This window comes from Hippoglossus hippoglossus, chromosome 17, assembly GCF_009819705.1.
Source record: "Hippoglossus hippoglossus isolate fHipHip1 chromosome 17, fHipHip1.pri, whole genome shotgun sequence".
In the NCBI taxonomy this organism is placed as follows: domain Eukaryota; kingdom Metazoa; phylum Chordata; class Actinopteri; order Pleuronectiformes; family Pleuronectidae; genus Hippoglossus; species Hippoglossus hippoglossus.
The window spans coordinates 24,291,350-24,307,559 of NC_047167.1; the positions used below are offsets into that span (position 1 = coordinate 24,291,350).

The window sequence follows — 16,210 nt, forward strand, 5'->3', positions numbered from 1 at the left end:
CCATCATCTGTCCATCATCTGTCCATCATCCATCATCTGTCCATCATCCATCATCCATCATCCATCATCCATCATCTGTCCATCATCCATCATCCATCATCCATCATCTGTCCATCATCCATCATCCATCATCCATCATCCATCATCTGTCCATCATCCATCATCCATCATCCATCATCTGTCCATCATCCGTCCATCATCTGTCCATCATCCATCATCTGTCCATCATCCATCATCTGTCCATCAACCATCATCTGTCCATCATCCATCCATCATCCATCATCTGTCCATCATCCGTCCATCATCTGTCCATCATCCATCATCTGTCCATCATCCATCATCTGTCCATCAACCATCATCTGTCCATCATCCATCCATCATCCATCCATCCATCAACCATCATCTGTCCATCATCCATCCATCATCCATCCATCCATCATCCGTCATCTGTCCATCATCCATCAACAAACAGACACAAACAACCATCAGTGGTTTTGTTGTTTTTCTAGATCAGAAAGAGACGAGAAAAAGAAGAAGAAGAAGAAGAAGAAGAAGAAGAACAAGAAGAAGAAGAAGAAGAAGAAGAAGAAGAAGAAGAAGAAGAAGAAGAAGAACACGACCTCAGAATATTTCCAACACGTGGTGAAAAACAACAACCTGCAGCTGAAGATGTTTTCAGGAACTGAACTAATTATATATTTAACGTATAAAATGTAAATATACCTGTTTTATAAAAATCAACATTGAGTATTCAAACATTCAGTGATGCAGGTAAACATTGATTTTCAGTGTTTCATATATTTTATATATGATATTTAGTTTTCATCACCAACTGTTTAATGTTGTTGTTCATTATGAGTTATACACTTGCGTAATATCTCCAAAATCAGACATGTCCTTTCTCAAAAAGATGCAGAAGAACGAGTCCAGGCCTTTGTTCCATCCAGACTGGATTATTGTAATTCCTTATTATCAGGCTCCAGCAGGAAGTCGTTAAAGACTCTGCAGTTTGTCCTAAATGCTGCAGCACGTGTCCTGAAGAGAACCAGGACCAGAGACCACATGTCTCCTGTGTTAGCTTCACTACACTGGCTTCCTGTTACATTTAGAATAGAATTTAAAATTCTCCTCCTCACCTTCAAGGCCCTTAACAATATGGCACCATTATACCTCAAAGAGCTGTTAGTACCTTATCAACCCACTAGAGCACTGCGCTCCCAGAATTCAGGCTGTCGTCCCTAAAGTCTCTAAGAGTAGAGTAGGAGCCAGAGCTTCAGCATCAAGCTCCTCTCCTGTGGAATCATCTCCCACTTTCAGTTCGGGAGGCAGACACCATCTGTACGTTTAAGAGTAGGCTTAAAACCTTCCTTTTTGATAAAGCTTATAGTTAGAGCTGGTCCAGGTTTGTCTTAGACCTGATCTTAGTTCTGCTGCTGTAGGTCTAGAAGGTCGGGGGACACATGACACTCGGAGCTTCTCTTTCCAGCTTCTCCTTCCTCTTCTCAATCGTTATCACATCAAAGTAATTCATATCCCATCAATACATGTTACTGACTTGACTTCTTCCCCGGAGTCCCTTTGCCTTATCGTCCGCAGATCCACATCGTGGATTATGATCTGTGGATCGAGAATCAGAGATCGTAATGGTGGATCCAGTATGACGCTTCTGTATCGTGCTGGCTGATCGTGATAATAATGGTGGTGGACCACGACCGAGGTGGCAGCTGATGATGGATCCTAATGGCGGCAGTGGACAATGACTGTGGACTATAGTGGCATCCGATCTTGATGGTGGATCATGATCTTGCTGGCTGCTGACCACAGACTATGATTGCAGCAGGACTGCTCGATACATAGTATTTCTCCTCAGATACTCGACCATTAATGGAGCGACGCCGGCGAGCTAGTTCTGGCAGGCAACTCGAGCTGCACTGTTTCAATCGTGTGACACTCATCATGTGACATACATCATGTGACACACTTCATGTGACATACATCATGTGACATACTTCACTCGCCACTACCATCTACAGTACTCATCCACCTCATTAGGCGGTCTATTTAAGCAGAGGGAATTCCCATCCCTCTCTCTGCTTCCTAACTACTACGCAGTATCACAGACAATTGTCTCAGCCCCTCCACCACCCCAGCATCCACCTGTAGGCTCCGACGGGGGGTTACAGTATTAGCTCATCACTCCCATCATTCCTGTGTATCATATGGGGGAGTGATTAAGTCGGAGCCTAGACGCCAAACACTAAACCTGTTCTACTGTTGAATAAACAAACATTCAAACGTGAGTTGTCTGACTGAACTGACAATAATCCACCAATTCACTGACCTTCAGTTATGCTTCAAAATGTTTACCCTAATCAATGCTGCTAAAACCTTTATCTTGATGTTCTCCTTTACACGTGACATCTGTTCACTTGTGTCCGTCCTGGGAGACGGATCCTCACATGTGTCTCTGAGGTTTCTACCTTCTTTACCTGTTAAAGGTTTTAGTAGTTTGACTCTTGTTGAGGGTTAAGGACAGAGGACGTCTCACCTTGTTGAAGACCATGAGACAAATTGTGATTTGTGAATATGGGCTATACAAATAAAATGTGATTGATTGATTGATTGATTGATTGATTGATTGATTATACAGCGTCTGATACTTACAGCTGCATTCCAGTCTGTTATATATTTATATATATTTATAAAACTATACAGATAAATAAACAGTTATGTTTTTAAATGTCAAATTATACAGTTAAACAGTTTTTTATAACAAAGGGATTTTGTTGATTTCTGAAGTAGTTTTTTTATATTATTGAAAGTTCTGAGGATATAAATAAATAAAAACGTGCTGCGTCAATTTCTTATAAAAAGTTTATTTTAACGTTTGAAACTTTTCTTTCTGTGAAGTCTGAGTTTTTCATCTTTATATAAAACTTTAAGTATATTTATTGTAAATAGAATTTGAGTTATTTTAGTTTCCGGCCCTTGATGGTGTTTGTGCGTCCACGTGGTTAAAAGTGAAGAGTTGAAGAAGAGAAGTTTCACGTGTTTCTCACACTGATTCACACCTGACGTCTGACCTCGATTCCCCCCCCACACACATCCTGTCCCAGAAGGCTTTGGGGCAGAAACCGCAGCCGCCTTCGTCTGTGACGTCTTCGTGCAGCTCGACCACATCCTGAGGAAACTCAGGCAGAACAGTTTCCAGAGGCAGCAGCAGCCAATCAGATCGCAGACACACACACACACACACACACACACACACACACACACACTCCTCCGCAGAAACATTTCAAACTTTATTCAGTTTAACGTTTGTGTTTGAACATAATTCATTTCTTTGTTCTTTTCATCGTTTTTATTATTATAATCACACGGCGGCCATTTTCCTCTGACGCCACTCTCAGGTGCTGTGGACAAATGTGTCCTTCACACGACAGCAGAGTGGAACCTGCTCATAGTGATCAACTGTTTGTGTGTCTGCTGTTGAACTCAGTGACGTCGACATCTGTTCCCTCCATTTGATCTCATGCTGTTTCTGTCTTGTTTCACTGAGATCAACTCTCTTCTCATGTTGTCAGGACGACTGAAGCTCTTACAGTTTATTCTTTTATTCAAATTGTTTTTTCCTGAGCAGAAGATTTTCCTTCATCGCGTCATGATGTCATTTATACGACATGATGACAGATGATTATTTAATCTAAATAAGCTGCAGATGGCGTCTCTAATAAAGTTTATTTTATCATATCAAGAAAAACACGTTCTTTTCCTCAGAGCGTCGCTTGAAAGTTTTTTTATTTAGTTACTGAGGTGATTTAACAGAAAAGATACACACACACACACACACACACACACACACACACACACACACACACACACACACACACACACACACACACACACACACACACACACACACACACACACACACACACACACCTGTGCATTCACTGTGGTTTTCATTGTTTCCATTCAGGAAACAGGAAGTGATGACACACATCTGCTGTTTCTGAATTTAACAGAAACTTTCCATCGGCCTCGTGTTGAGAAATGAACAAGTGAAATATTTTGATCAGAGATTCTGTAACTGTGCACGTGAAGGTTTCATTAGTGCACGTGAAGGATTCCTCATCACTTCAGAGAAATTTGGTAATTAACTAAAATCTTTCCACACATTCGACCAATCACAGAAGACGATTTGTCAAAAAGAAAAAACTGAGAAGTAAAAATAAGTTTTTCAGTTTTTATTCAATTTTCCTTTTTTCTTCTCTGCGACATTTTCATCTGAAAAATAAAACATATTTAAACAGAACTAAACAACAAACATGATAAACATGTTATTACACAAGTTACAAACATTTTATGAAAATAAAACAAAGAATTACACTTCATCTTAATGGTGAATAAAAATAAATCACCTTTAAGAAACTTTCATCCTAAAATTAACCTGTTAAAGTTTGAAATTCACAAAACTGATCATTTGAGACACAAGAACCAAACTTTTAATATTAATAAAACAGATTTATTCAGAGGAACCTTTCAAGATAAAACCAGAAGAACATTACGAACATCAGCCTGAATATGAACATGTTAAAAACACGCTACTCTCAGAGAAATCTAACACGGCCTGCAAGTGTTTCACATTAAAAGCCAAAGAGAAAAGTGCCTTTAATGATTCTAGAAGGCTTTTAATCTGAAAAACTGTGCAGGAAGTATTGATAATTATTGACGTTTGATTTGTCTTAATTTGTTGGCGAATAAAAAACCAGAAGACGAGAGAAAGTTTCACTTTCAAAGAAACAAAACAGAAATTTATTGAAAGAGAAAAAGAGAAAACTGACTGAAGCAGGATTTCTCTTTGTGCTTGAAAATGATTATCAAAATAAAAGTTAAAAAACTAAAATATGATTGAATTTACAGATTATGTCGATGTGTCCGACTCAGTGACTGAGCCACAGTCGCAGCGTCATCAGCACGTTGAAGACGACGGTCTTGAGGAAGAGGAGTCGCAGCGCCACGACGAGCAGAGACACCGTGTTCACCGTCACATCTGAGAAGCACAACACAACAAATCAACCACAACACAACCACAGCTGTTAAACTGATCGATATAACTTATTAAACTGATCGATATAACTTATTAAACTGATCGATATAACTTATTAAACTGATCGATATGATTCAACACAAACCTTTGTCCAAAGTATCGGCACAAACATCAGGTTCATTTTGGTCTGAAACACAACAAGTAGTTATTAGTCTTCACAAAGATGATTGATCCTATTCAGCAGTTAAAGTGTCATGTTAACATTTAACATCACATGTTTAATGATAACATTTATTATTTATTATATACATGTATTCATCCTGTTAAAAGTTACAGGGACAAGGTTCATTAATAAACATGTAAATGTCTCATTTGCTGTGAAAACGTCTTCGTAGGACAAATCCAATACATCAGCCTCCTTTATTAATTCTGAATTCATCTCAACTGATGCTGTGTTTCATGTGGAACATGATGATACAGATGTTTGATGACATCACTCACGTGTCCCGTTCTCACACTTTCCTCCGGAACCCTCTGACATCAGAACCACTTCACTGTGCAGGGAGTCGTCTGCTGCCCGGACGGCTCCACTTTGGGCTTGTGGGTTTTTAAACAGGTCATGCAGGAGGGTTGCGTTGTTCCTGCTGAAACCAGTGGCCAGACACGCCCTGATGGTTTGGTTCTCGTCTTCCAGTTCATAGTAGGACGGCTCGTAATCGTCTCCTGAAAAAACAAAAGACTCACGTGAACAAACGATCAGACGTGAAGTTCCGTGTTTGATGATCAAACTGATGAAGGTTGAAGTGAAATTCTGATTCAAAAACAAAATGGAACATTAGGTTTTATTAAAACTCAACACAATGTCCACCTTGGACCCTGGATTCGTTGTTGTTGTAATTCGCACAACAAAGTGTGTAATCACAAAGCTTCATTATTCCCATATTCCAGGAACAGAAAAGGTGCTGAACCTTTGACGAGTCGGTTCAGTTCCGGATCCTTCAACTGGATCAGGAACGGAACCGACTCTGGACTTCGATCTTTACTGATTAACTCCAGAAGGAGAAATATTGACAAAACTAAATGATAAGAGGATAATGTAGACGACATGCACTTTAATGTGGGGGGGATATATGATGACATCACAGTACAAACATACACACGTGTAATTATTAGCTTTTCATTTTGATCAATATTAAGAACCTTTATAAAATATATGAGTCATTTAACAAAGTAGAACTAAAACTGAGAAATAAGAGGTTCAGGCATTTTATAGAAAAAGTAAGAGGTGACAGATACAATAGTGTTTTCATCTTGAATTCATAACATTGTGAGATTTAACATGAAACTGTAAAATGTGGCACAAACGAATGATTTTATGTTTAGTTTTCTGTGCGTAATTTAAATATTTCAAATGTAGTGAAACAAAAAGAAAATCACTGTTATTAAGGAATTGTTCTTTGATGTGTCCGAACCAATCAGAAGCAGAATATTGTGTGGATGTGCTGATGCAGTTGAGGAACTCACTGAACCGGACAGTTAGTCTGACTCCAGATCCAAACTGGATCAGAAACTTGTTGTTCACACAGGAAGTAAAGTCGTAACAAAAACCAAGAGCTCAGCATCAAACTGACGATTACGATGTGATGTTGTTACACACGTTGTGTGTTAGTACTGTATAATAATATACTAATACATATATAGAATATCAGTGGCATCACACTTGAGCAATTTCATCATCATATAAAACCACTTATTCTGTTGTGTGTTGTTAAAGGTTCATGGTATATAAATAAATTCATACGGTATAAATCTGAAATCATCTGTTTGTAATTTGTAAGAAGCTCCGTTGGGGATTGAAATGTGAGAAATGTATCTTTACACATCTGAACCCGGCCGGGTCGCTGCTGCTAATACCAACGTGGAACCACAGACCACAATAATACTCCGTTCAAATACTATCTGAATAAAATATATTTAATAAATAAGTTTACTGTCGAGTCTGTAGCTTCAAACTTTGATTGTTAATGTTTGTTCTTCTGTTGAAAATCATTTTCTACAACTTATAAATAAATGTAATGTAATAAATAGTGATTCCTAACTTTTAAAACCTTTGAAGAAAAACCCCGACCTGAAGGTTAATTATTACAAATGAGTTTTCTGTTATGAAACCTGGTGGTTAAATTCAAACGTATAAATGTAAGTTATCATAAATATACAATCGGAGACAAAGAGCACTCACGTGACCAGACTGTGACTCGGACTCCAGAAGCAAACAGCAGTTTGTAGTTTGTATTCACACAGTGAATGAGCAGCTTTCAGAAACCACCTGAGTGGAAAGCTTCATGTTGAGCTTTGAGAAATGAATCGAAGGTTCGTCCGTCTCATGTCGGGCTGAACAAACATTACTCGTTTACAGGTGTTTTTTATATTCAGATTTTAAGCAGATTTTACTCACTGTTGTGCACGATGAGTTTAATCCCAGATCCAAACTGGAGTTTTTGCAAACCAGTACCAGTCACACAGTTCAGGAAGGAAGAGCAATAACTCCAGTTCCTTCAAAAACTGGATTAGCACATATTTCTATATTCTATGTTCATTTCTTTGTATTATATTTTAGTTGGTAACTTTCTCAGCACAAAAATATATAAAAATGATAATTGTTCAGTAAGAGTTGTTCTTTTGAATTAAACCGACTAAAACGTGTTGAAGTTATAAAAAGTTTAACGTAAACTTCATTTTCCTTGTTGTGTCTGAAACGGAGATGAAGAGGAAACAAATAAAGACGAATAAGTTTAGAACAAGTTTTCTGAACAACTACAAACGAGAAGTCGAGCCACAGATTTACTTTGGGTTTTGTTTCTTTATCAGATCGAAATGTAGAATTATGACAAACTGCAGAATCCTCTCATGCAAACGTTTGAATTTACTTTAAATTTTACTTTTAGTATATTTTTTATAAGGAAACAACTCATTTGGTTCTAGAGACAAACACTGAGTTCTTATTAATTATTATTTTCAGAAAGTTGAAGGAAGCTGATGTTCTTACTGGTTTGTACCAACAAAGTCGTTCCACTGCCAAAGAGAAGTTTTGTTCCTCCGAGATTCACACAGCGACGACAGGATGAACGAAAACTGAGTCTCCTGCTGAGCTTCACTTCATACAGATTATCATACTGATGATTAGTATTATTACAGTTTGATACACAACCGAATGCTGGTTTTATCAGAACAAGCTAAGTATTACAGTATTATTCTTATTGTTGTAGGAAAAGTGAGTAATACTTATTTATATATATATAAATATGTATTAACTCGGACTTCACACTAACAAAGAATCATCTAATGAGACATAACTGACAGTACCATGAATATTTACACTATAAAACTACATTGAATATTATATTTAACAGAAATGTCTTTTTGGAATTGGAGGAATTGGAGTTTCTCAGCCGGATTTGATTAAGTTTAGATATTATTATTTAATATTTAAAGTGTTCTACCATTTGAAAGTAAGTTTTTTACCAGAACTCTTTTTAAATGAGAATCACTTTTCTATACTTGTTTTTTATTAATGACAAAAGTATGTCAAAAAAATCTAAAATGTTTTTTCTCCATGTGAAGTTGTTCCAGCGCTGATGACGAGTGTCACTCTGATTTTTATTACATTTCATTTTGTCGACACTTTTATCATTAAACTGAAAAAGACTGAAGAAAAACATCTAGAGCTCAGAAACATACAAATATAAAAACATGATGAATTTAGTTTCTAACAGAGATTTTAATAAACAGTCATTAAACTCAACCTGCTCTTGGCTGGTTAACGGTTTTATAATATTTAAAATGATGATGAAATATCACTGACTTAACATAAAGCTGACTGACAGTGGATCAGTAACTTCTTCTATATGATATATATATATATATATATATCACATTTTGTTATTTTACCAACCAATTGTAAATATCTGAACTTTACTCACTGCTCTTCACCATCAGTTTGGTTCCTTTTCCAAAAACAAGTTTCCATCCTGACGCTGATGATGTCACACAGTGAATCCGCTCTGAACAATAATCACATCCTCATACTTCACATATTTATACTTCAAAAAGAACTAATGATTTCTGACACTCATCAGGATGGATTTAAGTAATTCAGGTGCAATAATTAGATCTATATATCTATCTATAGATCGATCTATCTAGATAAGATATTGATCGAAGCCGCTCAAACAAAACTAAATTCTGAAGATATGTGGAGCGACAACAAATCCACAAACAATTATTCTGTGACGACATTTGTAAAGTTAAATGTTCTTTGAGGTTCTGGGAAAAATCCTTAATGAAATTTCAACGACTTTAATTATTGTCTGATGACTCGTGTGGATGTTTTCACATTTAAAACAAATAGCTTAAAGTGCAGAAGTTTAAATATTGGTCCTGTCATTGGTTTTCAGTTTATTTATGTAGAATAACTTGTAATTTGAACGTATACATCGTACGTCCTCGACAGTCGGTTTGATAACGACCCTGTCGGAAACTAGATTCACACCTGGTCTGCAAAGAGCTGTGATTGACGGCTGTGTGGAAACAGGGTCGTTAAATAATCGTCACTATTTGGGGCTTATTATGAATTTAAAACCATCGCATAACTTATGTTGATGTGATTTAATTCTTACGATTCTTACGATTCTTACGATTCATTTCAAAGTGAGTGTTTGTGTAAAATGAAAAATAAAATGAAAAACTACCAAGTCCCGTTTTCTTTTGACGATTTCAATTTGTGATACTCACTGTTTCCTACAGTGACTTTGATCCCTCGTCCAAACAGCAGCTTTCTGCTTCCTGAGGTCGTCACACAGTGAAGTTCATTTGAACAAGAACTACACACGTCTTCATGAAGGGCTTTACAGCTAACAAGAAAAGTCTATACAGCCATTTAACTGCAAATGATCAATAATACCAAATTAAATCGTTTGATTAAATCCATAATCCATAAAAGTGTTTGTCAATTGAAATGATTGTGAAAAACACATCTCTTCTCTTTGGTTTCTTAATCGCAGCTGATTTCATCATATTGTGTTTTAGTTTATTTGAACCATTTGTATTTTGATGTTTTGCGTGTTGCTGTTTTCTTGTTGTACCTTTTACCTTGTGAAGCACTTTACTCAACCAAGTTGTTTTAAGTGTTAAATAGAGAAAATGGACATCGACATAATGAACATGAACTAAACTTAATAAGTAAACGTTGATGTTCATGAGAGGAGGAACATTTGTTGTATTAAAAGAACAATATTAGCTTTAAGTAAAAAAACAAAATAAATAACTAACACTTTTCCTGTGCAAATTCAATTCATTCATATATATATATACATATATATATATATATATATATATGCACACACACTTCACATCGTCAGCAAACTGTTTCACTTCAGAAGAATAGGGTCAACCCTAACCCTAGGTTATTGGGGATTCTATAACCAACGTGAATACTTCACTAAATATCGATTTCAGCCTTCGTCCTTTCTGCTCTTTGAAAGAACGATGGTGTCACAGCGCTGAATATCATCAACTCACTTCCTGTTTGCTGAATCTATGATTTACTGATTTGTATTGATGACAAAACATTTTAAATTCTTCAACTATAAGTTTAAGTTAAACTTGATTTTAAATGTAAATCTTAGATATTTGATCAAATATCACAAACTTCAGCGCAACATCTTTGGAAAATCCACTTGAGTTTCAAAATAAAGTTTTGTACAGTTAATCAAGTCTGGAGTAAACAACCACTAGTGGGTCAAATTTAAGAAGTGAATTAAGGCCATTAGAACCAATCTATAGTTACTGTAACATGTACAAAGGTCATTTTGAATATTAAATTAAATGATGTTCCTTTTCCCAAAGGACAGTTTGTAGAAACAGAATTATTCCAGTATCATCTTCTACCCGGCAGAAAGACTGATTTCGAAGCTGATTGTGATACTCACTGATGTTTACTGTTAGTTTGGTTCCGGCCCCAAAGACGATTCGATTAGTTCCAGAAAGAGACGCACAGTGAATCTGATCCAAACAATAACTACAGACACAGCTGTTCTCCTAAAAAACAGGTCAGTTTGTATTTGGCTTCATAATTAAATGTGTCAGATTGTTTTTTAACCACATATAAATAAACCTATAATTAACAGTAAGAAAACTGCTGTACGTTAAGTGTCGACTGTAAACAGCTTCAAACACAGAGTGAAACATGTAGTTTGGTTGGTAAAATATATTATATATAATATATATAATATATATATATAATATATATATTATATATATATATTCTTCTTCTGCTTCAGTCAATAAAAAAAACGCTTTTAAGTCCAAATAAAACTAAACCTGTTGAAACTTAAGTTACACGAACATTTGACTGATACTAAATGATTTTCTCGTCTCCTTTTGATCTGATATTACATCGATATTGGATCTTACTTGTTTGAATGTTGAGTTTGGTTCCTGTTCCAAACACGAGTTTAACTCCAGATCCAACATTCACACAACGTGAAGCCTCACAACACAAACTCAGCAGAGCGACAAACAAAACCTCCTTTATAAAAACCTCCTTTTTACACAGTTTGGATTCAGAGAAACTAAAGATTCTACCTGATGTTTGTTCTTCTTTCAGTGAAACGTATGAACATGATGGAAACGTGTACTCACGGAGCTCAATGATTAATCTGGTTCCACTTCCAAACACCATCTTATTTACACCAACATTCACACAACATGAAACACCATCACACAAACTTAGCACATCCTGACAATAAGACACCTTCTACAGAGTGTTACAGCTACATTCATCACTATTTACATGAATCTAATAAATATAATAAAGGTTCAAATGACATGTTAATTATTTACCGTACAGTGGAGACTGTATCAAATATTGTAGTGTTAATAATGTTGATTGTGATTTTATACTTATTTATGATTATAATGATCATTGAAATATCTGCCATTTATTTTGCTTTTGTACATGTTAAAAAATATATAACGTGTATAATCAGTCCTCACTGAGTTCAGGGTTTAATCTGGTTCCACTTTATATATAATACTTTGTGTTTCTGGATATACATTATATTTATATATCAGTACTCACTGAGTTCAGTGTTTAATCTGGTTCCACTTTATATATAATACTTTGTGTTTCTGGATATACATTATATTTATATATCAGTACTCACTGAGTTCAGTGTTTAATCTGGTTCCACTTTATATATAATACTTTGTGTTTCTGGATATACATTATATTTATATATCAGTACTCACTGAGTTCAGTGTTTAATCTGGTTCCACTTTATATATAATACTTTGTGTTTCTGGATATACATTATATTTATATATCAGTACTCACTGAGTTCAGTGTTTAATCTGGTTCCACTTTATATATAATACTTTGTGTTTCTAGATATACATTATATTTATATATCAGTACTCACTGAGTTCAATGTTTAATCTGGTTCCACTTTATATATAATACTTTGTGTTTCTGGATATACATTATATTTATATATCAGTACTCACTGGGTTCAGTGTTTAATCTGGTTCCACTGTATATATATAATACTTTGTGTATCTGGATATACATTATATTTATATATCAGTACTCACTGGGTTCAGTGTTTAATCTGGTTCCACTGTATATATATATAATACTTTGTGTTTCTAGATATACATTATATTTATATATCAGTACTCACTGAGTTCAATGTTTAATCTGGTTCCACTTTATATATAATACTTTGTGTTTCTAGATATACATTATATTTATATATCAGTACTCACTGAGTTCAATGTTTAATCTGGTTCCACTTTATATATAATACTTTGTGTTTCTGGATATACATTATATTTATATATCAGTACTCACTGGGTTCAGTGTTTAATCTGGTTCCACTTTATATATAATACTTTGTGTTTCTGGATATACATTATATTTATATATCAGTACTCACTGAGTTCAGTGTTTAATCTGGTTCCACTTCCAAAGATCATCTTTTGATTTGCGTCAGTCACACAACTCGAAGCTTCATAACACAAACTGAGCCAAACTTCATTTAAAAAAATACATTTTCCATTTAGACTATAAATAAAGTAACATTGTTAATACTAGATATATTTATTATTCTTTTAGATTATTCATATAAAGGATGTGTATAACTTATACCAGTACTCACTGGGTTCAATGTTCAATCTTGTTATATTTATACATCAGATGATCAGAGATCATCGATCCTGATTCTTATGATGCTGTTGGATAGTTGATGAATTTATGATTTTATGTGTTATATTAAAGATGGTTCATACAGATATATTTTAATCTATATCGATACTCACTGGGTTCAACGTTTAATCTGGTTCCACTTTATATATATATATATATATATAATACTTTGTGTTTCTGGATATACATTATATTTATATATCAGTACTCACTGAGTTCAACGTTTAATCTGGTTCCACTTCCAAAGATCATCTTTTGATTTCCACCAGTCACACAACATGAAGCTTCATAACACAAACTCAGCTGTGACATGATCTGAACTAAACTTCATTCATAAAAAAATATCAACTTTAAACTAAATATAATCAAATTAAACATATTCTACATCAAACTTCTGATATTTACTGTCCAGTACAGAAACCAAACCAGGATTTGATTGATTGATTATTTCTCTCGACACAATCACAGGATTGATTTTTCTGCTCTCAGTTATTGTCCAATCATCCGTTGTTTTGTTTTTGTTTGTTTTCCTGCACAACACATTGTTTTAAATAAAGTTCTATATGAATAATATTAGAATCTATATCGGTACTCACTGGGTTCAATGATTAATCTGGTTCCACTTCCAAAGATCATCTTATACCCTCCAGTATTCACACAACATGAAACATCACAACACAAACTCAGCTGGGACCTCCAACCACACTTCATCTTTACTTTCACACTTTAAACTGATCAGAATTTGAAGATTTGAAACTATTTTCCATAAAGAATAATTCTACTATAGTGTGCTATATGTTAAACGCTAATTGTGACAGTACAGACACTGAACGAGATGTATTATTGATTTTATGTATTAAAACATAGGAGAGTTTGTGTTAACGATCCTCCGTATAAAGGGATGTATATATATAATCTATATATATACTCACTGGGTTCAACGATTAATCTGGTTCCACTTCCAAACACGATCTTATATGAACCTCCAGTATTCACACAACATGAAACCTCACAACACAAACTCAGCTGGGACTTCCTCAACAAACCTCCTTTACAGAAAATATCAATGATTGAAACCAGTCGGTTTCTCATCTTTATATACGACAAGGTTCTGTTTTCATCGTTGAATTTAATATAGATGATAGATTTACTACAGTGGAGCCACTACGCAAAGTATTTCAGATATTTTACATATATCTATAAAATATTGTAAAATGCCCACAGAGTCATATTTATAATCTATACCAGTGCTCACTGGGTTCGACAATGAATCTGGTTCCACTTCCATAAATCCTCTTAAACCCTCACGAGAACACGTTTACATCACCTCAATGCTCAGTCACTCGAAGCTGCGTCGGAACATTTGGATCATAATTAACATGTGAATATTAATGAGCAGTAAAGAATCAAATGTTTCGTGATATTTGCTGGTTGATGAATTTATTACGGTTATGATTCTTTATTTTAAGATTCTCACTGCGATTCTTCAGAGTTCAGAAGAATTAAACTTACTGTTGTTAACACGTAGTTTAATGTCACTTCCAATAGAAATCATATGTTTTCAGATGAACATTAATCTCAGATAAAAACATAATCCTGGATTTGTTAATGACAGAGATCAATAAATTATGAAGTTGAATGAATCTCATGATCTGACTTGCTGCTGTAAAACAACTGTGGTCACCAGAATATTACATAACACACATATATATATATATATTATATAGTAGTATTACTTACTGGTGTAAACAGTGAGCTTTGTTCCACTTCCAAACACAGTTGTGTATCCGCCCTGACCAGTCACACACAGACACACAGCTAAACAAAAACCAGTCGCACACTGGACTGAGTTATCTTTGACTAAAACTTTACTCATACTGTGGCTGTGACAGACGGTTTGATTCAATATGTGATTCACGTTCATGACCGATGGTCATAATAAACATTTATGAATTCATTTACAGACCTGAGGACACCAGCAGCCTCACTCCACCACTGAAGATCAGTTTGTTCCCAGATCCATACACACCAACACTCACACCCGTACACAAACCTCACACCAACACACAAACCTCTCACCAACACACAAACCTCTCACCAACACACAAACCTCTCACCAACACACAAACCTCATATCAACGACAAGTTCATATTTTTGTCTCTTTCTGCCAAATGTTTGAATTCATTAGATTCTTAGATATGATTTTCTTCATGTCTGTGGAATTGATGGTCCTCAACTTTTTCTCACCTTTCTATCTCCTGTGAATTTGTATTTTGGTGAAAATGTAAGTAATACAACTAAAACAACATTGATTTGTACATGTTTAACTGTTAAATTCATCGAATCTTGTACATTTGTCACAGAAGGTTTCTACTGGACAGTGCTCAGTGAGTCCAGGCTCAGTTAAACTATACAAAAGAAAAGAGTCTAATTTAAAAACACAGATTAAGAAGCTTTATCGACATGAAGGTGTGAAACCATTAAACAAACGAAATGTCTTACCAGTTTCAACCGTCAGTTTGATTCCACGGCTGAAATAAAGTTTTCCTGCTCCCTGATTATTCACACTCTAACACACACTGTGACAAATACTGACGAGAGAAAGCAGGCTCATTATTTTGTATTTAACTTTGGTCGAACCCGTCATCAGTTTCCTAATCCTCCGTCTGCATCATCCCATATTTTTACACATTTCTCTTGTCTGTTTTCCCAGTTTGACTGGTAGAGCTCAAATTCAAATCATATACGGAACATTACTGAAGATTATAATCTTCTGTCAGATTTTACTCATCGTCCATTTTCTACTCTCGTGCAGTTTATCAAAATCAACACAAGCGTTAGTTTTTCACGTTATGAAGTTTGAGGAGAAACTCACCAGCAGCTCTGAGCGATGACG

The 16,210-nt window shown here is 35.2% G+C and overlaps 1 gene segment (V, D, J or C); it reads right to left on the reverse strand.

Moving 5' to 3' along the window:
- Positions 1–4,234: 4,234 nt before the first annotated feature.
- On the reverse strand, positions 4,235–15,447 carry LOC117778389. The segment is given in 5 exon segments: positions 4,235–5,053; positions 5,196–5,237; positions 5,552–5,773; positions 15,280–15,347; positions 15,443–15,447. Coding segments are annotated over 5 exon segments (447 nt in total).
- Positions 15,448–16,210: the final 763 nt, after the last annotated feature.